The sequence below is a fragment of the Schistocerca nitens genome, chromosome 2 (assembly GCF_023898315.1).
Source record: "Schistocerca nitens isolate TAMUIC-IGC-003100 chromosome 2, iqSchNite1.1, whole genome shotgun sequence".
NCBI classification, from domain to species: domain Eukaryota; kingdom Metazoa; phylum Arthropoda; class Insecta; order Orthoptera; family Acrididae; genus Schistocerca; species Schistocerca nitens.
In genome coordinates, this window is record NC_064615.1 from 509,763,370 (window position 1) to 509,788,009 (window position 24,640).

General features: G+C 39.2%; 1 protein-coding gene across 2 annotated transcripts in view; it reads right to left on the reverse strand.

The window, feature by feature from the left end:
- Nucleotides 1-478: 478 nt before the first annotated feature.
- Nucleotides 479-24,640, reverse strand: part of LOC126236489 (arf-GAP domain and FG repeat-containing protein 1) — a 118,717-nt gene continuing 94,555 nt past the window's right edge. For both annotated transcript variants that reach the window (XM_049945841.1, XM_049945840.1), the window contains 2 exons: nt 8,842-9,020; nt 479-3,563 (listed from right to left, as the gene is read on the reverse strand). In XM_049945841.1, the coding sequence (XP_049801798.1) occupies nt 3,513-3,563; nt 8,842-9,020 (230 nt within the window). In that variant the 3' untranslated portion in view covers nt 479-3,512. The remainder of the gene's footprint in view (nt 3,564-8,841; nt 9,021-24,640) is intronic.

Below are 24,640 nucleotides of genomic sequence, written 5' to 3' on the forward strand. Positions count from 1 at the left end.
ATTTTTGTTACTCATTTTCTTCTCCAGCAGAAAAAGAATTTGTGTATATTGTTGGCTGAAATAATTACCAGAATTTTCCTACTGTTCTCATTTGAACACTTGTTTACTGTATCTGGTAAATAAAAGGCTTTTATCTGTATTTAGAGCAGCTTATAATAAACTACTACTTTTTACTGTTGCATATACATAAATTTTGTGGCTATATTTTGGTTGATCTAAAATATCAACAATGACTCACATGCAACTGAATGGTATTTTGTCATAATGGGAATAAAAACAGGAACTGTTTTTGACAGAATTTCAATTCTTAAGACAAATAACAAAATTAAGGTGATGAGATTCTAGAACTTTAAAGAAGTAAACATGAAAGACACGCATTTACTGTGTATTTACACATTTGGTTCATCAAAACATCTCATATAATTTTTAATCATTTTGTGTGTTGTATAAAATGTCCATAACAATGAGACAGAATGGAAAAATTTCATCATTTTTTATTCAAAAATAATTTGTCGTTCCAGATAAAAATAATATCACAGAAATATACACTTGAAAAACCTTACTTTTTTAATGTGCTATGTCATATCTTTTTTAACAAGTAATAAAAAGCCTACTGCTGTCTCCATATAGAAACATTGTCAGTACCTATTATCAAAAAGAAACCACAACACAAAATCTTATGTTCATGTTTTTTAGATCTAGCCTAAAGCTTTAAGTCTTGTGGCAAAACTACTGACAAACATACAACATAACTGCATACAATATTTGTTATTACATCATACAGTAAGAGTCAGATTTCAAAGTACAGTTTATCTCGTATAAATGTATGAAACAGCAGCAGACCTTTAAAACAAAGTCATGTCTGTACTCACAAGCTGTTTTACAAACAAGGCAAAATGTTACAGTATTATCAGTCAGATTTAAACTGATTTTCAGTCAACAGTGAGTAATATGCCTCACTGGCATGCAAAAAGAATTGGCCTTGATACATATCAAACTTAACAATCAATACTGAATAATTCTGTTCCCTTACAATCTAAATAACCGAATATGTTTATCGATCCCTAGCATTAGCAACAATTTCACAGGGAGTCTTAATAATGAAACAGGTAAAGAAAAGAAATGAAGATCATATCAACTGCATGTGTCAACTGATGTAAAATGGGATGTTATGCCAAGTAAAACAGACCCAACTTTAAAATACAATAAACACTGTCGAATATAAAATATCACAGAATGTATCTTTTACTTTTTTCTATCCAAGGCCCTAGGAATAAAAACCATTCAATGACAAAGAATTCAGTATTTATGTCTTGCAAGTTACTGAATATTTCATATCACACAGCAAAAAGATAAGATAAAATTAACAAAAATTTATACAATGAAGTTGCACATAATACAATTTTGGTTAAGAACTAGTAACCAACATGACCTATCAGACTTCTGTTAAGCAATTTATCACTCTAATGGTAGTAAATGGTCATTCAGACAACAGGATGCAGAGTCTATCACGGGCTTCAATAAATTTTTGAAGAAATAAATGGAAAACTTTAATATCATCTCTTATTGTTATCATGAACATGAATGTAAACAATGTAACAAAGTTATTAAATACAGTGGTAACTGTAGAAGAGTCAAGAACCAAACCATGTACGTGACTCCTTGGGGAGGTGGTTGTGGGAAACGGTAGAATGAGACATGCTTACTAGTGCCTTAATGCCTTGTTCAGAAACACTTTTGATTCTGGATATTTATTCCAAACGGGTCTTACATGAGGGATTGCATATTTACCAAAATCTGAAACCCACAGTGCTCAAGACTGATTCATAGTGCCAAAAGAGATAGGCATACATACAATGTATAGCTTCTATCCATCATCATTGCAAACATAAAAATTACATAAAGAGGTTCTAAATTAGATGTGAAACTTCACTACTACTCCAAGCAATTAACTGATATTTATTTATTTGTTTTTTTGTTTTTGTTTTTTTAGCTCACTATCCCAGAACAGTTGTTAAACTTCTATTGCTATTTCAAAAGAAATGTTTCTAAAAACAAAATCAATTATAATTTCCAAGCACATACAGTTAACGAAATTTCTTTCTGAGCAGATAGCAGTTAAAAGCACTTACACAATACTCCAGTACCATATTAGACATCAAGCAATTAAGTGTCACATAAGCAACTACACTGATTTTTTGAATGTATATGGCCTTTGCAGTACCCCTGAATCACATTTTGGATGGCAGTTAAATATTACACAAGTATTTATACCTATGTGCTTTAAGTCATTGACCCCAGCAACTACCAACAACAAATAAATTGTGCACAAAGACGAAAAAAATTCCAATAAGCACGTAAATACGTGCAAGATGTGCTCAATACTAACAGTATTATATTCCAGTAAATTTGTAATAAACAATTTGTGCAGCAATTGTGAAAGTTTGGTCATGATCTCTCTCTCTCTCTCTCTCTCTCTCTCTCTCTCTCTCTCTCTCTCTCTCTCACACACACACACACACACACACACACACTCACACAGAGACACAGACACACAGACAGACAGACAGACAGACAGAGAGAGAGAGAGAGAGAGAGAGAGAGATATTGATGTTAGAATATGAGATAAAACAGTGATAAGAAATTAAGTTCATGGAATGAGAATATCCACTTCAAACTAAAGACTTTCTTCTAACTTCAAGCTACATGCAGCAAAAATGTGTCAAATATTCATCACAACTGTCTTGCAGAAAGGTGTATCTAATGGAAACAGTGTGAGAAATACCATAAACATAGCATACTGTGCTGAACAAATCCATGTCACAAATTCTTTTAGTGCATATTTCAGATTTACACTAGAATATAAAATAAAACTCTCACCAACACAACATCTGAATGTGAGAGATCCAGTTTTGTGTGTGTGTGTGTGTGTGTGTGTGTGTGTGTGTGTGTGTGTGTGTGTGTGTGTGTGTGTGCGCACGCGCACGCGCCTTACACTATCCATCCTTGAATACGGACTGAGTAAATAACAATTCCTCCAACATTTGGTTTACATATTTTACTAACACAGTGCAACAACATACATAAAATAAATAGTTAATTTATAAACTCTATAAATTACAAGTAAAGTGTTTGTACAAAACACACATTAATATTTAAAAATATCTGGTCTGAAAATTAATGCAAATACTAACATTTGCAGCTATATTACATGTAACGTCATTTTGTATTTTCATATAAATCTGTTGTCAACTTTAGCAGTTATACTTGCGTCAGATCTTGGTCTGTAAGTCAAGACTACAATTAAAAAAACTAAAAGCGCTCTCTAAGAGCCAAGTCCCTCGCATATCTAACAATTAGTATTTCATTACACTGTAAGCACAGCTCACTGCACACACAAACAAATAATTATTTTCTGGTAAACTGAAAGTGATGCATATTTGTAAATAAATTCACATATGTTGCCTTTTACAAATATAGTTAGAAAATTGTTATACAATAAATTCAGTTCTTCATAGAAAAGGATTGCTGGAATGGCCAGCAGGCGTTGGACTAGTTCCAAGCTGTAAAAAGAAGGAATACATAATGCCAATGATAATAATAAAACAAAAAACAAGTACAGAAAAAATTACAAAAGAATGAAAAATTTGTGGCTCATATTATGACCTAGACAGCACCAAAGAAAGTCAGTGTCATTATGCGTTATAAGAGCTTCTTGGTCCAGTATTATGCCAGTGTCTTCTTGCTGAATTCATTATTATGAAATTAATATTTAAAACTTCACAACATGTAACCATTATTAATTTTGTCAACTGAATGTAAAAGAAAAAAACCAATGTCACAGATATATTATGACACTAATATGAAATTAAGTACTCATCACACTACCCCCTATCACCATATGGTGATAGGGGGGAATAATAATAATATTTTTATTTAATGTGTGCATGTCCATGTGCATCATGTGCATTTTACCTGGACCACCTCCTCGCAACCCCCCCCCCCCCCCCCCCACACACACAAATTACAATGCGCAACTACTACTTTGTGCGTTTAATATCAGTATCAGTTTAGAAGAAGACAACCATATACCTAGGAGGAGAAAATAAAAAAGAAAGAATGAGTGGATAAATAAAGGGAAAAGTACAAACACACAAATAAATGGAAAGATAAAAATATCTCTCTAAGTAAGGAAATTTCATTCCAGAGGCAGTGATATATTTGACTGCAGCTTTGGATTTCTTTTGCTCGTTATTAATACAAGATTAAATGAGGTTTTTATTGCAAATTATAAGACTGTTTAGCTTTATAGTTGCCCAGAGGAAATTACAGCAATTGGAAACCAGAAAGCTGAAATCTTACCCCTTATTTAAAAAATCTTTGCAAGACTCTTGGAAGGGACAAATGCCCAGGCATTGATGAAATATCAGCAGAGCTCTTACAAGCATCAAGTGGAAATGTAGAGCAAGAACTACACAACCTCATTGATGTAATTTATGAAAACAGAGAAATTCAATCAAATTTCAAAAAGAACGTAATTATTATGTCTCTGAAAGATTTCTGAGACAGTATAGATGAAAATTAATATGCACTAAGTCTACTATCCCAGATGATGTAAATATTCACACGAGTATTTTACTGAATAATACAAGACAAAACTAAGCGGAGCGTAGGGGGGGACCAATTTGGTATTAGGAGGAGGAGGAGGATGAGATTAGTGTTTAACGTCCCGTCGACAACGAGGTCATTAGAGACGGAGCGCAAGCTCGGGTTAGGGAAGGATGGGGAAGGAAATCGGCCGTGCCCTTTCAAAGGAACCATCCCGGCATTTGCCTGCAGCGATTTAGGGAAATCACGGAAAACCTAAATCAGGATGGCCGGAGACGGGATTGAACCGTCGTCCTCCCGAATGCGAGTCCAGTGTGCTAACCACTGCGCCACCTCGCTCGGTTGGTATTAGGAAAAGTAGGGTCACTCGAGGAGCAATGTTAGCACTACTGCTAATAATGGCAGATTTTTGGGTCAGCTATAGGTATAGAAGGGTAACCTATCCTCTTCATAGGAAGCACAATGAAGTAGTCAGAACTATCTTTAACAATCCAACAGCCCACAAACACACACAAATGTTTTTCATTCTTGGCTACAAGCATCCCAAATCTTTACAATAATGCCACTGAAAAGACTTCAATGCTTTGAGACAATTGACTTGTCACTGAAGATAAAAAGTTCAGCAACAACATTAGAAAGAATATTCATATTTTGCAGAACAGGCAGTTACTCCCCAGCATCCTACTAAAAAAAGATGACATGAGAACTTTTGTTCAAATCCAACATATGAAGATGAGCTGTGGTCAAGGCTCAAACATACTATAAAGAGTGTTCTATGAGAATGAAACTGTTAGGGGCCCAACAGAGTTGTCCAAATATTTCATTTTTCCTATTTACATTTGACAAGTCAATTATAGTTACATTGGGATAGTTATACAGCTGATGTTCCAGACACTAATGTCACATTATATACGAAATATAACAATATTATCTACCCAATTAAATAATTTTATAGGAAATGTTTTATTCAGAACCAGAGTCCAGAAAAGTAGCGTAGTGTAGCATATATGCAATTTATTCTTTTGTGTTTGAAATTCATACAAGTAGAAAAGTAGGTATTTCTCTATTTACAAGAGTTGGAATGGAATGTGAATGACCAGCAAATAGGGTAGTGAATAGTGTCCATTCCTGACTTACAGAGAACATATTGTCACCTAACTGCAACAAAACAGCGCATACAGTAGCTGACAAGAAGTTCTCATGAAAGTGCAATATTACCACGACAGGGTGATCAAATAATTGGCAAAGACACTTTAAATTATTAGAAATGACTTAGATGAAAACAGTTATTACACAGAAACTATAAAAACAACTATTGTCCTTGACACAGAAAAGCAAAAGCATGTCTACTTTATTTTCACAGTACTATCTCCCAAAGTAGCATTTTTGGAGTAACTCTATGCAATCACAAAGGTATTTTTAGCAAAGGAAAGATCAGAGATAATAATTTGTGGCATTAATTTACACATTGAATTTAACTTTATTGTACAGGTATCTATAAAACACAAAAAGGAATTGTACCACTCACTCAGTGAACACTCTGAAGACAAATAATCTGCACTTGAATAACGGCAGTACAGAAAGCTGTGCACTTTTTTGAAGGTTCCATGTTCAGCAAATTTCCTGCAGAACTGAAGAATGTGAGAGAAACCCTAGAATTTCAAATTGAAATTGAAAGCATTCCTTGTGGTACACTGATTTTATTCTGTCCAGAAATTCCTACCGATAACTAGAGCTCTTCACTGCAATGTGTCACTCAGTTGTACATGCTACTTCAAGTCCTTTTTTTCCACTCTCAATTTATTTTTAATCTTTTATTCTCATTTTGTGATTACATAGTTCCTACTTCCATAACTACATAGCTCTGGCTCACACTGATCCACAGAACTTGTAAAAATAAACAAACACTGATTGTGTATTATTTCTTACTGAAAAATGGTGATAAAGTACACTAACATATTATACAGATATAGTTCCTCTAAGAATTGAATGAAATCTCTCAGTACGGTACTCCCATGACCATCTTCAATCCTACATATATAATAAATAACTGTAAAAAGAAAATTGGGTCCCGAGTAAACTGGATGTAACACAGGCCTTACAACAATTTTTATTAAAATATTTTTTCCCTTTCAAAGATGATCTGGGGGTGGGGAGATTACTTTTCCTATCTCAAAAAATGGCTCTAAGCACTATGGGACTTAACATCTGAGGTCATCAGTCCCCTAGAACTTAGAACTACTTAAACCTAACTAACCTAAGGACATCACACACATCTATGCCCGAGGCAGGATTCAAACCTGCAATCTTAGCAGCTGCATGGTTCCAGACTGAAGTGCCTAGAACCGCTCGGCCACAGTGGTCGACTCTATCTCAACACACAGAACACAAGATCTCAATTACTCTGTATGCTGAAAATAATATGGCTTTTCACTGGTATACATTTGGTCCCATTTTGACTCTGAAAGTCAGATTTAATGCTGAATGAAAGAAAAATAAATAGTTAAACTGAAGCAGATAGGAATGAAGGAAGCATAGTGATTATTGATCCATCAATATCAAGATCATTAGACAGAGCACAAGCTCAGAATGATCCAAGGATGGGGAAAGAAATCTGCTGTGTCCTTTCAAAGTGATGTCGGGAAATCCTAAATCTGGATGGTTGGACGCAGGTTTGAATCACCATCCTTCCAAACGCCAAGTCCAGTGTGCTAACCACTGTGCCACCTTGCTCGGTTTACACTGAAGAGTCAATTAACTATTACATCTGGAGGCAGAAGCTTTAGTCCGTGATTAAATGCTATCAGAATTTAAGCTAGCATAATGAATTTTATATGGAAGTTCTATAAATTCTTGTCTGATATAATTCTATGAAAAATAAGAAACGAATTAAATATGTTCTCCTTCCAGAGCTGAAGTCATTAGTCCTCACTTTATTTATTTACTCAGTTTCATGAACAAGGATTATGTAAAGTCAATTCAGAAAAATTACACATTATCAATGTGGACTATAGCAGTCATGTTTAAATCTTTTTCACTGGAGTGGTCATACAGTACTAAATAGCATACAAAATGTCAGAAACTAAAGTTTGTCTAGCGCAGACGTGTTTCTCATCTGGACATTAAATATCAACTGAAAGATTCCATATACACTTCTTTTCCTGCACTGTAGTGAGAGCTGTTCTCCTGCACTTGTCATTCAAACATGAGAGCAAGCTGAAAAGTAATGCCTCCAAATTTTTTACATGAAAATTCAAAAGCATTTTAAATAAAATAAACATTATTAACATTCTACATATTTATTTTTCATGTCTACACATTTGCAGTTCTCTGCTGCTAGAGGGCTCCGAATTGCAGTGTCTAACATGGTGGTGTGTGACTGAAAATCGAACACTCTACAGTGATGATATTAATTAACAGGTCTCTCATTGGGAGAAATGTGTGTTATCACGGTAACTATGCTGAACAGACATACAGATCAATTCTGTTTGTAGAAAGCAGAACATGCAATAGATATTAACTAGTAGCAAGAGCACCCAAATTGTTTGTCATGAAATTTCTCAAGTATTTTGTCAGTCACAATGAACCTAAGATGAGTTGCACCCATATTGTGCAAACTGTTTTCTTAAACAATTCTTCTAGTAAAGTGTATCACACTTTGTATTCTAGTATGTCTAGACCTAATTGCCAATCATATAATTCAATAATCTGCCCTTTTTCTCTGTTTTTATTTGTAGTTGCAGGTTTTTGAGGGCCTTCACATGAATCATCTTTCAATGGTCCGTATGTTTACTGCTGAAAATGTGGATGCAGACCCCTCAAAAATCTTCACCAACCATGTTGATGAACTTACATTTGAGATACACTGCTTACAATAAATAATTTTATGGCAGTGGAGTATTCCAGTTAATCCATTTGCATTATACACGGACAATACGACTATTTAAAAAGTCGTATTACAAAGGTATCCTACATATCAAATTGATTTTTAACTTGCATTACTGTGAAAAAACAACAAAGACAAAATTTTATACCTATCAAAGCCAGCTCTCTCTACCAGTGTGAGAAATTTTCACTTTGCCCTCGTAGAATTTGTACAGAAACACAAAAATGTATTAAGCAAGAGAACAGTGTGTAATTTTTTATGGAAATAAAACTATACTGCTGAAGTTAGAACAATGATGACTGCTACACCTCTTGAAATGTTCGTAGCAAAAAGTTAATAATACTTACCACAAATGGGTTTCCACTTGGTGGAATAGGCTGCCAGGCCTTCGCTGGAAAATTCATAGACTGACTAGTGGGAAAAGCCACAGCAGCTACAGGTACTTGAGAATGGAAGCTAGCAATACCACCATTTGGAACCTGTCCATTTGGCATGCTGTTTGCCCCTGCACTCCAATTTAAAGTATCTGAAAAGTATAAATACAAACTATACATTGGCTACTGATTTGGGATTCAAATAGCTAGCTTTCATACCACTGACTACCTTCAGGATAAGCAGCATCCTATGTCTGACACGCATATGAATTATGCTGAGTCAGAGATAGGTACAACGAAAAGATTTTCACACTTAACGCTTTTGGCCAATGGCCTTGTTCAAAACACACACACACACACACACACACACACACACACACACACACACACACACACGACTGCAGTCTCAGGCAACTGAAACCACACTGTGAGCAGTAGCACCAGTGCATGATGGGAATGGCGACTGGATGGGGGAAAGGAGGAGGCTAGGATAGTATGGTGGGGATGGCAGACAGTGAAGTGCTGTGGATTCAGTTTCAGTATTCAGTTCATTCACCATTGACCACTTACAGCGGAATAGGTCTGAACATTTAATATACAATTAACAATAACTTTACAGTAAAGTTTTTACAATTTAATTCCTTTTCTTTTAGGAATATTCTTATATACTAATGTCAATGATTACTTCAAAATATTCTGTTATCTTATAAAATGGGTGTTTGAGTAACCAGTCATAAACCTTACGTTTGAAAATATTAATGGTCAGTGACCGAGCAGATGCTGGAAGTTTGTTGAAGAGTTTCAAACTCATTATTTTGTGTGAGTTTGCAGTCTATGTGAGTCTGTGTCTTAGTATGTCGAAGTCCAGTTTGCCTCTGGTGTTTTGGGGATGTATGTTCTCTCTTGTCTCGAACTCATTTAAGTTGCTTTTGACATAAAGTAGTGCTGTGTAGATGTATAGATTCACCACAGTTAATATCATGTGCTTGATAAAGAGGGGGCGGCAGTGTTCCTTGGGCTTAACTTTGCTCATTATTCTGATTACTTTTTTTTTAATTTTCAGAATTTCACTGACAAAGCAAGAATGTCCCCATAACAATATGCCGTAGGAAATGTGTGACTGAAAGAGGCCAAAATATACCACCTTTAGATACTCATCAGTAACTACATCTGTCAGTCTCCAGATGAGATAACACACTCTTGCTATTCTCTTGCAGATATAGCTAATGTGTTCCTCCCAGTTTAATTTTGAATCAATGTGGAATCCTAACAATTTTATTGATTTGCTTTCAACAGCTGTAGTTAAACCCAGAATTAGTTCTTGTGTTTTATCAGGATTACACAGGAGTTCATTAGAAGAAAACCAACCCATTACTAGTTCTAGTTTTTCCTGTGTTGGCTGATGCAGTTCTGTTGTGTCATGGTGTGTATTGAGCAATGCTGTATCATCTGCATAACACACAATTGAATTTGCTCCTACATGGTAAGGTTTTTTTTTTTATTGTCTTGTTTCTTGGATTCTTCTTGTCTGTGTTCTTTCTTCACTCTTCTCGGTTCCTCAGTTGGTGCTTACTATTGTTGGTTCCTAATGATTGATAGAGGTACCTTGACTTTGTGCCAGGCGGTTGGTTCCACCGTGGCAATCTCTTCAAGCCTGTTGTTCGTAGGTCTGAGTCTCTTTATCTTTGTCACCAGTTTCCTGGTGGCTTCTTCGATTTGTTCAGCTATTCCAGCCATCTCGAGCTCCCTGTGGATTGCCTCTGTGCTGGTCCATGGAGGCGCATGTAGGGTGAGTTTTAGGCATCTGTTCTGCAGTGTCTGGAGTTTCTTAATGTTCATTTTACACGTGATGCCCCATGAGGAGCACCCGTACAGGATGGCAGGCTGTATTATTGCCTTGTATATCCGCATCTTTGTGCGGGTTGTCATCTCTTTGCTTGTCAGAAGTGGGTAGATCGCGTGGATTGCCTTTGTAATTCTCGTCTTCTTTTCCTTGATGTGATCTGTGAATAACATTTTCTTATCTAATGTGACTCCTAGATATTTTACTTTATTTGTCCAGTTGCCCCCCCATGAACCATGGACCTTGCCGATGGTGGGGAGGCTTGCGTGCCTCAGCGATACAGATGGCCGTACCGTAGGTGCAACCACAATGGAGTGGTATCTGTTAAGAGGCCAGACAAACATGTGGTTCCTGAAGAGGGGCAGCAGCCTTTTCAGTAGTTGCAGGGGCAACAGTCTGGATGATTGATTGATCTGGCCTTGTAACATTCACCAAAACGGCCTTGCTGTGCTGGTACTGCGAACGGCTGAAAGCAAGGGGAAACTACAGCCGTAATTTTTCCCGAGGACATGCAGCTTTACTGTATGATTAAATGATGATGGTGTCCTCTTGAGTAAAATATTCCGGAGGTAAAATAGTCCCCCATTCGGATCTCCGGGCGGGGACTACAAAAGGGGACGTCGTTATCAGGAGAAAGAAAACTGGCGTTCTACGGATCGGAGCGTGGAATGTCAGATCCCTTAATCGGGCAGGTAGGTTAGAAAATTTAAAAAGGGAAATTGATAGGTTAAAGTTAGATATAGTGGGAATTAGTGAAGTTCGGTGGCAGGAGGAACAAGACTTTTGGTCAGGTGATTACAGGGTTATAAATACAAAATCAAATAGGGGTAATGCAGGAGTAGGTTTAATAATGAATAAAAAAATAGGAGTGCGGGTTGGCTACTACAAACAGCATAGTGAACGCATTATTGTGGCCAAGATAGACACAAAGCCCATGTCTACTACAGTAGTACAAGTTTATATGCCAACTAGCTCTGCAGATGATGAAGAAATTGATGAAATGTATGACGAGATAAAAGAAATTATTCAGGTAGTGAAGGGAGACGAAAATTTAATAGTCATGGGTGACTGGAATTCGTCAGTAGGAAAAGGGAGAGAAGGAAACATAGTAGGTGAATATGGATTGGGGGGAAGAAATGAAAGAGGAAGCCGCCTTGTAGAATTTTGCACAGAGCATAACTTAATCATAGCTAACACTTGGTTCAAGAATTATAAAAGAAGGTTGTACACCGTATTTACTTGAATCTAAGCCGCACTCGAATCTAAGCCGCATCTGAAAAATGAGACTCGAAATCAAGGGGAAAAAAAATCCAGAATCTAAGCCGCACCTGAAATTTGAGACTCGAAATTCAAGGGGAGAGAAAAGCTTTACGCCGCACCTTCAAATCGAAACAAAGTTGGTCCATTGTAATATGAGACACAATTTAGGTCGAATGACAGACGATACAGCTACAATAGTTTGGTTCGAGTCGTAAGCTTAGCAGTTAAGCTTTACCAGGGAGCCATTGCTATGCGTCAGGCGCTCCGTCCGTATTTATACGGGTACCCTTCCTTTTTCACGTGCTTCGTCTGGTTTGAATCGATTGCTTATTTTGCTTTGACCTGGAAAGTGCCGTTTTCTTTGTTATAGGTGTTTACGTCACTCTAAGCTGAAAATGCATTACTGTACTGCGTCATGCATTGTTTGTCGCATTCTGATAGTGCGTGTTTACGGCCTGTCGCCGCCCGCGGCATGGCTTGCTTTTGTGCGCGCTACCGCCGCTTACAATTAAAAAAAGAGAGGAATTGTCTCATTAGCGAAACAATGGCAAGTGACTGCTACTTGTTGTTACTTACACTGTTGCTTTCTTTGATAATGATCAACAAGAACCAAATAATAGACTGCGTATGATAGAACATGTTCTGAACGAGAGTTAGGCGAAAATTTTTCTCCGTTTGAAAATCTTTGCGGCCGCTTCTTTAGTACATCAAATTCTGCACAGAAATTAGTCAGTTTAGATTTAAAAATCTAGTCAGTTGCCGTGCTTCATTTCTGACTGTATCACTATTAGGCATAAGAATAATACGAATATAAACATGACACGATACATATATTCTTCCGCGTTTGCTGTTGTCTCACTTTAGTTTCGTAGTTTATTAGCCAGACAGGATTTAAATGAGATAGCAGCAAACACGAAAGAGTACATGGCAAAATGTTTATATTCGTATTATTCTTATGGTGAAGAGAATACTGCATGTGATTCACATTTCATCAGGTTCCTATTAGCAACAGTCTTGCCAGTCGGATTTTCGTAGTACATTGAAATTCTGCTACTTTCGAAGATGAACAATACGGAATTTGTATTTACTTCGTTGGATAATGTATGAAAATGCATTGGTCGCAACTGGGGGCGGAGAAAAAAAAAAGCTCGTCCTCCACCTTTTTTTTTTTTAATTTATTTACTAACGCAGAGGTTTTGGCGCCAGTATTTATCTCTCTGCCTACAAAGCATGCCTGTGTAGCGCTACATATATTCGACGGCAGAAGTTAGTTGTGGCGGCACCTACCAACATTTTTCAGAACTTTCGCTTGCTTTGCACTCGATTCTAAGCCGCAGGCGGTTTTTTGGATTACAAAATCCGGAAAAAAAGTGCGGCTTAAATTCGAGTAAATACGGTACCTGGAAGAATCCTGGAGATACTAAAAGGTATCAGATAGATTATATAATGGTAAGACAGAGATTTAGGAACCAGGTTTTAAATTGTAAGACATTTCCAGGGGCAGATGTGGATTCTGACCACAATCTATTGGTTATGAACTGCAGATTGAAACTGAAGAAACTGCAAAAAGGTGGGAATTTAAGAAGATGGGACCTGGATAAACTGAAAGAACCAGAGGTTGTAGAGAGTTTCAGGGAGAGCATAAGGGAACAATTGACAGGAATGGGGGAAAGAAATACAGTAGAAGAAGAATGGGTAGCTCTTAGGGATGAAGTAGTGAAGGCAGCAGACGATCAAGTACGTAAAAAGGCGAGGGCTAATAGAAATCCTTGGGTAACACAAGAAATATTGAATTTAATTGATGAAAGGAGAAAATATAAAAATGCAGTAAATGAAGCAGGCAAAAAGGAATACAAACGTCTCAAAAATGAGATCGACAGGAAGTGCAAAATGGCTAAGCAGGGATGGCTAGAGGACAAATGTAAGGATGTAGAGGCCTGTCTCACTAGGGGTAAGATAGATACTGCCTACAGGAAAATTAAAGAGACCTTTGGAGAGAAGAGAACCACTTGTATGAATATCAAGAGCTCAGTTGGCAACCCAGTTCTAAGCAAAGAAGGGAAGGCAGAAAGGTGGAAGGAGTATATAGAGGGTCTATACAGGGGCGATGTTCTTGAGGACAATATTATGGAAATGGAAGAGGATGTAGATGAAGACGAAAAGGGAGATAAGATACTGCGTGAAGAGTTTGACAGAGCACTGAAAGACCTGAGTTGAAACAAGGCCCCGGGAGTAGACAACATTCCATTAGAACTACTGATGGCCTTGGGAGAGCCAGTCATGACAAAACTCTACCATCTGGTGAGCAAGATGTATGAGACAGGCGAAATACCCTCAGACTTCAAGAATAATATAATAATTCCAATCCCAAAGAAAGCAGGTGTTGACAGATGTGAAAATTACCGAACTATCAGTTTAATAAGTCACAGCTGCAAAATACTAACGCGAATTCTTTACAGACGAATGGAAAAACTGGTAGAAGCAGACCTTGGGGAAGATCAGTTTGGATTCCGTAGATATGTTGGAACAAGTGAGGCAGTACTAACCTTACGACTTATCTTAAAAGAAAGATTAAGAAAAGGCAAACCTACGTTTCTAGCATTTGTAGACTTAGAAAAAGCTTTTGACAATGTTAAATGGAATACTCTCTTTCAAATTCTGAAGGTGGCAGGGGTAGAATACAGGGAGCGAAAGGCTATTTACAATTTGTACAAAAACCAGATGGCAGTTATAAGAGTCGAGGGGCATGAAAGGGAAGCAGTGGTTGGGAAAGGAGTGAGACAGGGTTGTAGCCTGTCCCCGATGTTATTCAATCTGTATATTGAGCAAGCAGTAAAGGAAACAAAAGAAAAATTCGGAGTAGGTATTAAAATCATGGAGAAGAAGTAAAAACTTTGAGGTTCCCCGATGACATTGTAATTCTGTCAGAGACAGCAAAGGACTTGGAAGAGCAGTTGAACGGAATGGACAGTGTCTTGAAAGGAGGATATAAGATGAACACCAACAAAAGCAAAACGAGGATAAGGGAATGTAGTCAAATTAAATCGGGTGATGCTGAGGGAATTAGATTAGGAAATGAGACACTTAAAGTAGTAAAGGAGGTTCGCTATTTAGGGAGTAAAATAACAGATGATGGTCGAAGTAGAGAGGATATAAAATGTAGACTGGCAATGGCAAGGAAATCGTTTCTGAAGAAGAGAAATTTGTTAACATCGAGTATAGATTTAAGTGTCAGGAAGTCGTTTCTGAAAGTATTTGTATGGAGTGTAGCCATGTGTGGAAGTGAAACATGGACGATAACTAGTTTGGACAAGAAGAGAATAGAAGCTTTCGAAATGTGGTGCTACAGAAGAATGCTGAAGATAAGGAAGGTAGATCACGTAACTAATGAGGAGGTATTGAATAGGATTGTGGAGAAGAGAAGTTTGTGGCACAACTTGACTAGAAGAAGGGATCGGTTGGTAGGACATGTTTTGAGGCATCAAGGGATCACAAATTTAGCATTGGAGGGCAGCGTGGAGGGTAAAAATCGTAGAGGGAGACCAAGAGATGAATACACTAAGCAGATTCAGAAGGATGTAGGTTGCAGTAGGTACTGGGAGATGAAGAAGTTTGTACAGGATAGAGTAGCATGGAGAGCTGCATCAAACCAGTCTCAGGACTGAAGACCACAACAACATTGTCCAGTTGATTCTGTGTCCAATGAGTTCTATTCTGTCTTGGATGTCTGGTCTGTGTCTTGTGAACAGGACGGCTTTGGTCTTTTCTGCATTTATTTTTATTTTATTTAGCTTTGCCCATTTTTCAGTTAGGTTAGTTTGCTCTTGTAGTCGTCTAATTGTGGTGTCTAATCTTCTGTGGCTTGTCAGTATTGCTGTATCATGAGCGAACTGGGCCAGTACTGTGTCCTCTGTTTTTGGAATGTCATTCACATACACTGTGAAGAGGGTGGGAGACAGTACCGACCCCTGTGGAATTCCTTCCTCCAAGGTCTTAGTTGTATGTCGGTGTCTTCTTTTAATTTCACCAGCAGGTTGTTCCTCCACACCTTGTCGTACGCTTTTTCGACGTCCAGCATTAGTGCTGCCGTGTACTTTGCCAGGGTCATTGCTTTCGTGATCTCCTCTGTGATTCTCAGGAGTTGGAGCTCTGCTGATAATGTTTGTTGGTACGCGAATTGTTCTCGCCTGATGGCGTTCCCATCCAGGAGCGGTTGCCTTATTCGTGGGAGCAGGACGCGCTCCAGTATCTTCGACATGGTGCAGAGTAAGCTAATTGGGCGGTGGTTCTCGGGTTTCCTCAGGTCTTTCTCTGCCTTGGGGATCGGTATAATCTTGCTGATTTTCCACGCAACTGGGAAGTAGTTTAGTATCATACATGCATTTATGATGAGTGTTAGTAGCACCAGCAGTTTTCGTGGGATTTGTTTTAGCTCTTCATTTGTGATGTTGTCTGGTCCAGGTGCTGAGCGTGTTCCTAGTCTTGCTATTATTCTTCGGACCTCTGTTGGTGTCGTCAGTTCTGGCCTATCATCTGGTGGCGTATTTTTGATTGCATCAGCCTCCTGGTTGATGTGTGTGGCGAATTCTATCTCTTCTTGTGTTGGGTTACCCTCCTCTTCTATCTCGTTCTGCTCCTCATAGGTCTGGGCGAAGAGCTCTGCTTGTTGTAGTGCGTCAAATACTAGGGTGTTTCCGTCCACTAGTGCTGACTTCCTTGGTTTTGGGTTCTTCAAGCTTTTGATCAGCTTCCAGTCCTCTCTTCCTCTGAGTGTTAGCTCACTCATGCGGTCCTCCCACTTTTCCGCCTTCCATTCTAGCACTCTTTTGTGTATTTCCCGCGTGAGTCTATTCACCTCTCTTCTGTCTTGTGGGTTTCTGTATCGAATCCATCGCTTTCTCGCTCTGTTTTTGAGGTACTTGAGGTCTTGAATCAATGGTGGGAGCTCGTTGTTCTTTTCTTCCGCGAATGCCGTTTTGATTGTGGCCTTTCTTTGAGCGTTTTTGATTTTGTCCGAGAGGGTACCAATAGCCTCCTCAATTTGATGTTCACTGTTGAGTGGGGTTGACATTGTTATTCAGCCAGCAGCTGAATTGGTTCAAGTCTGTTGTTATTTTTTGTCTTTGTGGTGGGGGTTCTATTGTCTCCCCTATTTGTGTAATTACTGGGAGATGGTCTGATGTTAGTCTGTTTCTAACCTGCATATCCATATCTGGGTCCATGTTCTTGACGATGAATATGTCCAGGACGTCTGGTTGATGTCTGCTATTGAAGGGTACATATGTCGCTTCTAGGGGGTCTGTGACGACGGCTTGGAACCTTTCTTCTAGGTTTTGTAGTGCTTCTCCACGAGCGTTGCTCCTGCGTGCGTTCCATGCTTCGTTCTTCGCATTTAGGTCGCCTGCCAGTAGTATGCGGTTGTGATTATCGAATATCTGTGTTAGGTCGTCTTCTTCCAGGTTCGCTCTTGGGCTGAGGTACGCTGCTACTAGTAGCAGTTTGCCATTGGACGCCTCTATGTTAACCAGTGTTGCCTCAAGTGCTGTCATTGGCGGGGTTGGCTCTGGGTGGTGCATTATGTTTTGCCTGAGGTATATGGCAGTTCCTCCACCCATCCTGTTTACTCTATCTGTGCGGTGGCATATCATGTTCCTAAGTTTGCAGCTTTGGGATGGTCGTAGGTGGGTCTCTGTGACCATTAGTACATCTATTTTTTTCTGCTCAATAAATTCGTTTAGGAGGTCCCTTTTGTTTTTGATTCCACATGCGTTAAAATTGCAGATGCGTAGTAGTTTTTGCCCTCTTCTGTTAATTTCCATTAAAGATTTCAAATATTTTCATCGCTCCTCCAGCGATGGCCATCAATTTTGACAAGGCGTCAGGTGCTGAGTTGACTTCTTGTAGTGTTGTTCGTGCTGTGTTCAGGACTTGCCTCCAGTTGAAGGATGCCCAGATGGATTTTACTTCGTCAATGAAGCCCTTGACTCCTTCCATCATTCCTTGTTGTTGGTCGCCTGCTGTAGGTTCTGTTCCTTGTGTGTTTATGTTGCCCCATGCTCTTCTTCTCCCTCTTTGTTGTGCCTCTGCTGGTGTTGGCATCGCTGTTGGTCTTATCTGTTGTTGTTCTCTTGCTTGTCTTTGCTGGTGTTGTTGGTTTTCTCTTCCATAAGCTTCTGCTGCTTCCTGGTAAGCCCTGCAGCCTCTGTGGGACACTGCATGCTCGTCTTCTCCACAGTTGATGCAGTGTGGGATGGCATTTGTTGGTAGTTGGCAATCTTTTGCTCTGTGATCACCTCCACATCTTGCACATCTGGTGGGCACGCCACAGTTTCCCGCTGTGTGAAAAAATCCTTGGCACTTCTTACACTGTGGCGGTCCATCTCTGTTCTTGTAAGTCTCGATTGTTACTTTTGTGTCAAGTAGGTATCTCAAGTTGTAAATGTTCTGATTTTCGGGTTTTTTATCTATTGATATGCAGAACACGTCCATGGGTTTAAGTTCCCTTGTTTCAGGAATCCTTTTCTTGTACTGGTGTACATTATTTGGGTGGAAGTTGTTGTATCTTAAGCCTGTGTTGAGTTCGTCTTCCGTGACTGTGTCCGGCAGACCTTTGATGACTACTTTGAGCTGTCTGTCTTCTTGAAGCTGGTGGGTGTAATTTCCGATTTGGTGGCGTCTGAAGAAGGCCAGTGCTGTTCTTTGGTCTCTGACCAACTCAAAGTGATACTTTATTGACTTTCCTTTGTGTATCACCCTAATGGGTCCTTCCATTTCTTTTTTCAGTGCTGCGTTTAATGTCAGGTAGTGGCCTGCATACTGTATGGTTATGGGGGGTACCATGGGCTTTTTCGGCGTTATTCTCTGCGATGTTGTCGTGTTTTGGCTCTGTTGAGGCGTCTCTTGTGGTGTGCCATTCCCTGTTTGCAGGTTTTGTATGTTCTGCAAGGTGTCAAATCTATTCCTCATTTTGATTGTAAACTGCTTGTTTTGGATGTCGGTTTCAGTGGAGTTTTTCCTCTTGATTGTTTTTCTTGGCACTCTGAAGCCCTCGTTATCTTCGTATAGCTCCATTTGTTGCATTCGGTGCATGTTTTGATCAATTTGTGGTGTGTCTTGGTCCATTTCTTCGTCCTCGCTCGATGACACGTAATGTTCCATTTCTCCTCCTTTCGCTCCCACTAGGTGGTTTCTTTCTTGCTGGATTTGCTGGTTGGTGCTATTTATGTCTCTGATGTCAATTTGGTATCGTTCGGTTGGTGTTATAGCGCCGGCGGCCATCTTGGTTTCTTCCGCAGCGGCGGCAGCTGCAGCGGCCATCTTGCGTTTTTCCGCTTCAATGGCAGCGGCTACGGCTTCAGTGGTAGCCGTGGTGGTTTTTCCCCTGTTGGGGGCAGTTGGCTTGGCTGTTTCCAGGGTTTTCGGGTGTTCCGAGCTTTCCCTTCGTAGTTTTTCGATGGTTTGGAGCATTGCCTGCTCCATGTTGGGCGTTGTTCCTGTTGTCAGTTCCCTCTCGGCGCTCGTGTGGTAGTGTCTTTCGACGTTGCGATGGAGAGACTCAGACCTACTCTTGGAATTAGGCCTTGCCCTACTTCTTGATCTGTGCCTGAAGGCGCGCGGACGTACCCCGCCCAGGGAGTCGGCCACCTGTCGGTCGACTGCCTGGTGAGGAGGCCCTGGTGCCTCTTCATTCCCTATGCTAAACATTCCTAGCCCATCCGGCTATCCCGGAGGATCTCGCTATCACTAGTAAGACGGCCCTATCAGGACAATTGCTTTTTAACACGCAGTGGGAGCACTTCAAACTTAAAAGTTCGCAGCGCACCCCCCGCGTGTGCACACAGCTCGGAGACCGATGACATGGTAAGGTAAGTCATTAATTGCAATGATGAACAGAAAAGGACCTAGGACCGAGCCCTGAGGCACTCCAGTCTGGACTTCCTTCAGTGACGAGCATCTATTTTTAATTGATACAAACTGTCTCCTGTTACTTAAGTATGATTCGATTACATCAAAGATGGTTTTTGTATGCCATAAAATTCCAGTTTTGCAAGTAGGGTGTTAGATGGTATGCAGTCGAAGGCTTTGCTAAGATCACAAAGTACGACTAATACTAGATCCTTATTTTCGAATGCAGTTAACACCTGGTTAACAAATGGTTCAAATGGCTCTGAGCACTATGGGACTCAACTGCTGTGGTTATCAGTCCCCTAGAACTTAGAACTACTTAAATCTAACTAACCTAAGGACATCACACACATCCATGCCCGAGGCAGGATTCGAACCTGCGACCGTAGCAGTCGCACGGCTCCGGACTGCGCGCCTAGAACCGCGAGACCACCGCGGCCGGCTCCTGGTTAACAACTTCAGTGACAGCAGTAGTGGTATTTTTACCATGTTGATATGCACACTGTCTGCTGGAGAGGAGATCACGCTTATCAAAATAGTTATTTAGTTGATTGTACATTACATATTCAAAAACTTTAGAGAAAATTGGGACAATAGAAACTGGTCGATAGTTTTGGGGCAGATGCTTATCTCCCTTTTTAAAGACTGGTATCACTTTACAGTTTTGAGCGCATCTGGGAAAACTCCAGATTCTAAACACACATTAAAAATGAAAGAAAGAGGTTGACAGATAAGGTGTATTATTTTTTTCATTACATAGTTAGAAAACCAATAACAGTCCATACTTTTGGAGTTGGTGAACCTTGCCACAGCTTTTACAATATCCTCTGGGGTGACAACATTCCAGTGGAAAGTATACATCCTATGGGGCACAGCACCAAGATGATCTAGTGCACAAGTGCCATTTTGCTTGATTTTGTTTTTCAGCTCGCTCACTGAGGTTAGGAAGTAATTATTTACTTCTTCTGGGACCAGCATTGCATCTTGTGTATGGGTTTGTGAATTATATTGGTTGATGATATCCCATGTTGCTTTACATTTGTTGGGAGCACTTTCAATGTAATGTTCACATGCTTGTTTTTTGGCCAAGGACAGTTTGTCTTTGTAGATTTTTTTACATTTTAGATAAGCTCTATAAGAAGTATTATCTAACTCAGGTCCTTATTTACAAGAATTTTTATATATTCTGTACAGTCTGAGCATCTCCTTCCTAGTGAGAGCTAGCTCATCAGTATACCATTTTAGCTGTTTGTTTTTCTGTTTATGCTTAGGGCTACTTTTGATTAATGGTGAGCAGGAGTACCATAACTCTATGAGTATTTCCAGGAAGTTGTTAAACACCGTTTCACCAGCACCCTCCTCAGGTTGTGTGTTGTATACAAAGTCCCAGTTAACATCAGATATTCTGTCAATAAATAAATTAATATATTCATCTTTCTGCCCTCTTACCCATGTGGCATTAGACTTGATTCTGACTGATTTGTCTGATTTCGGTAACTGATCACAGGAGAATGTTAAAATCAATGGTTCATGATCAGCTAGGGCTCCACTGGCAAGTCTGACGTTATACATATCTCTAGAAAAATTTACTATAATATTGTCTAAGCACGCCTTATCCCGTGTTGGTGTGTAATTTGTACATTGTAAATTTAGTGATCTTAAGATATTAAAAAACGTTCTAGTAACATGTTCATCACTGTTGGCCATTTCAATGTTGAAATCGCCACAGATAATTAGTTTTATGTTAGATTTTAGTGTTTTCCTCATAAGCAGCTCAAATCTTTCGAAAAATGTATTTACATCTCCTCCTGGTGATCTATATAAGCTAATGATTATGGTATTCTCTAGGTTTAGTCTTATACAGCTAAATTCTCCATCTAGTTCTGCACAGTAAGAGCTAACATCTATTTTAGTAAACATTATACTATCTTTAACAAATATTAGGGCACCTCCATTCTTTCTTTCACTTCTACACATAATGTCTCCAACAGCATACCCTTGAGGAACAAAATATTGTACTTGATCTTCTGTCAGCCAATGTTCTGAGATACAAACAACATCAACGTTTTCAATACTGCAAAAATGTTCTAATTGTAATACTTTGTTCCTAATGCAGCGAATGTTCGTTTGCATCACAGTAACAGATTTATATTTATTGTTTATTGTCTGTGAACACTCTCTCATTCGAATGTCGCTTTTAGCACCTAGTTCAAGTACAGGAGGTTTATTACCCGCCGATTCACAGACTTTTATACTAAAAAATGACGTGCATTCCAGGTATTACTCACACCGCTACTTTCGTAGATTGTTTTATTCCGTGTCAGTCTTTCTTTAATTATTTCATTGACACGTTCGCACACAAACTTTTTCCCTTCATAGTTTAGGTGGTGCCCATGTCTGGTGTGCAGGTTACGCTGCAGTTTACTTATATTGACCACGGCACAATTTGCGTATTCAGAGCACAGTTTCTTTATTTTAATATTCGTTCTTCGAATTTCTTTATTAACGCACGAACTATAGATTAGATCGTGCCTATGAGACACTGTAGCAACAACTGTATTCCTTGATTTATTTTTTTCGAGAAAGTTCTGAAGCACTTTTACGCAGACATCTGCTTCATTTTTCGCAACATCATTTGATCCCGTTATGCATACGACAAAGTCATTTTCTTGCGTGGATTTTGTTTGAATGCAAGGGTCTAAAACGTGTTTAGTTCCCACTCCAGGTTTAACAACACTGGTCACTGCTAAGTCTCTATTTATTTCTCGAAACGTACTTGATAAATTCCTACCATGGCTGACTGTTAGAAAAAGCACACTGTTATTTTTACCTGTTGTTCCCCCTTTATCAACATTTTTCCCAGAGTGATTATTTGTTTTCAGCGCATTGTCTTTTGAATGGTCTGGATCATTTACACTGGCTTTAACACCGTCACTGGACTGCAGAACACCGTATTTGTTTTTATCCGTAAATGTAACTGCTGTTGCAAAGTTCGTTTTTATTTTTCCAGCTAAAGTCCTACCTTTGTCTCTCACTTCTGTCCACTCGGACGATTTGTGCCTTTCGTCAGGTGCCACTTCGCTTGATTTGTTCTTCGACCGTAGTTCCCGATTTTCATTCTTGAGTGTGGTGATTTCGCTTCTTAAAGTGTTGACTAAGAATTGTAGACCTGAAACTCGTTCTCTTAAATTTGTTATTTCGACGTTACAATTCTCGCTAACTCCCTTTTTTAGCACATAACTGTAACTTTTTCTCGTATTAGAGTTACACACTTCTACACTCGCGGCCATCTTTGGTATATTTTGGGGAGAGGTGGGGAGGGGCGGAAAAGGAGAGAAAGAGAGAGAAATAGATAAAAAAATTAAATTAAATTAAAGAAAAATGATTCAGTGTAGTGATGGAACAATGGCTGTGTAGTGCTGGAATGGGAGCAGAGAAGTGGCTGTCCTCACCCATTCGGCCCCTTCCCCGCTCCTATTCCAACATTACACAGCCATCGTTCCACCACACCCAGTCTTTTTTATTTATTTATATTCTCTCCTTTTCCGCTACTCCCCCCCCCCCCCCCCCACCTCTCCCCTGCCCTCTGCCCCACCTGCAGCACTTCACTTCACTGTCCGCCATCCTCCCCACCCCAGCCTCCTCCTTTCCCCCACCCAGTCACCATTCCCATCATGGACTGGTGCTGCTGCTCGTAGTGTGGTTTCAGTTGCCTTAGACTGCAGTTGTGGGTGTGAGTTGCGTTTGTGAGAGAGAGTGTGTGTGCGCATGCGTTTGTGTGTCTCTTGTTTACAAAGGCCATTGGCCAAAAGCTTTAAGTGTGAAAATCTTTTTGTTGTGCCTATCTGTGACTCAGCATCTCCCCTATATGTAGTAACTTTCCTTCTCATAATGTTGTTACATTCCATCCTGGATTTCCCAACATTTGAAGATTATGAATGAGGTACATCTTAGTACGTACAGTGAGCATTAACAAGTCAGAAATACCTCAGTACCACATTTAGTGTTAATCATGCATTGTGAATGCTGAACATATCAGTTATCTGCTGTCTGATAAGATATATAGTGGTTGAATTTATGATATATTCTATTTCACAGTTTAGATCTCTCTTTTTTACATCAGTACTGAACCTCTCACACTGAAAGTTTTTCCAAAATAATGTTTATTATCTGCTCCTATTACACTGTCTAATATTACATACAGTAAACACTTTTCAAAGAAGTTGAGCTGTTCTTGTTAAATATCTTACAGTACCAAATCATGAAATAATTTTAGCACTCTGAATCCTTTAATGGATTCTTCATATAACAGAAAAGCAGCAGCAATAAAAATGATGAGTGATGTATGCCAATATTACCACCTCTAGAAGTCCGATAGGAAGAGACAGGTTAACGATTTGAACTTACGAATATTTATAGTATACAGCTGAGTTATATAACCTAAGACGTGTATGAATTTGAAGTAGGATGTAATTTATGGAATTCTGGTCACACAAAGTAAGTGTGATCATTTTCTTTACAAGGAAGTCTTAAATAAAATAAATTTCTGCCTTTCATTTTAAATGCTTCAATATCTGTAGATTCATTAACTAAAAAATGGGGCAGAAGACTAGAGTACACAGTAGTCAACAAATAATGGAAAGGCACGTTATCAACAGCAAAGTGTATTCAGGCAAAAACTTTCATCTCCATTAAAAAAATTCATCCAATTTAAGAATGAAGAGAGGAGGGGTGTGTGGGGAGGGAGAGTTGGAGAGGTGGAGT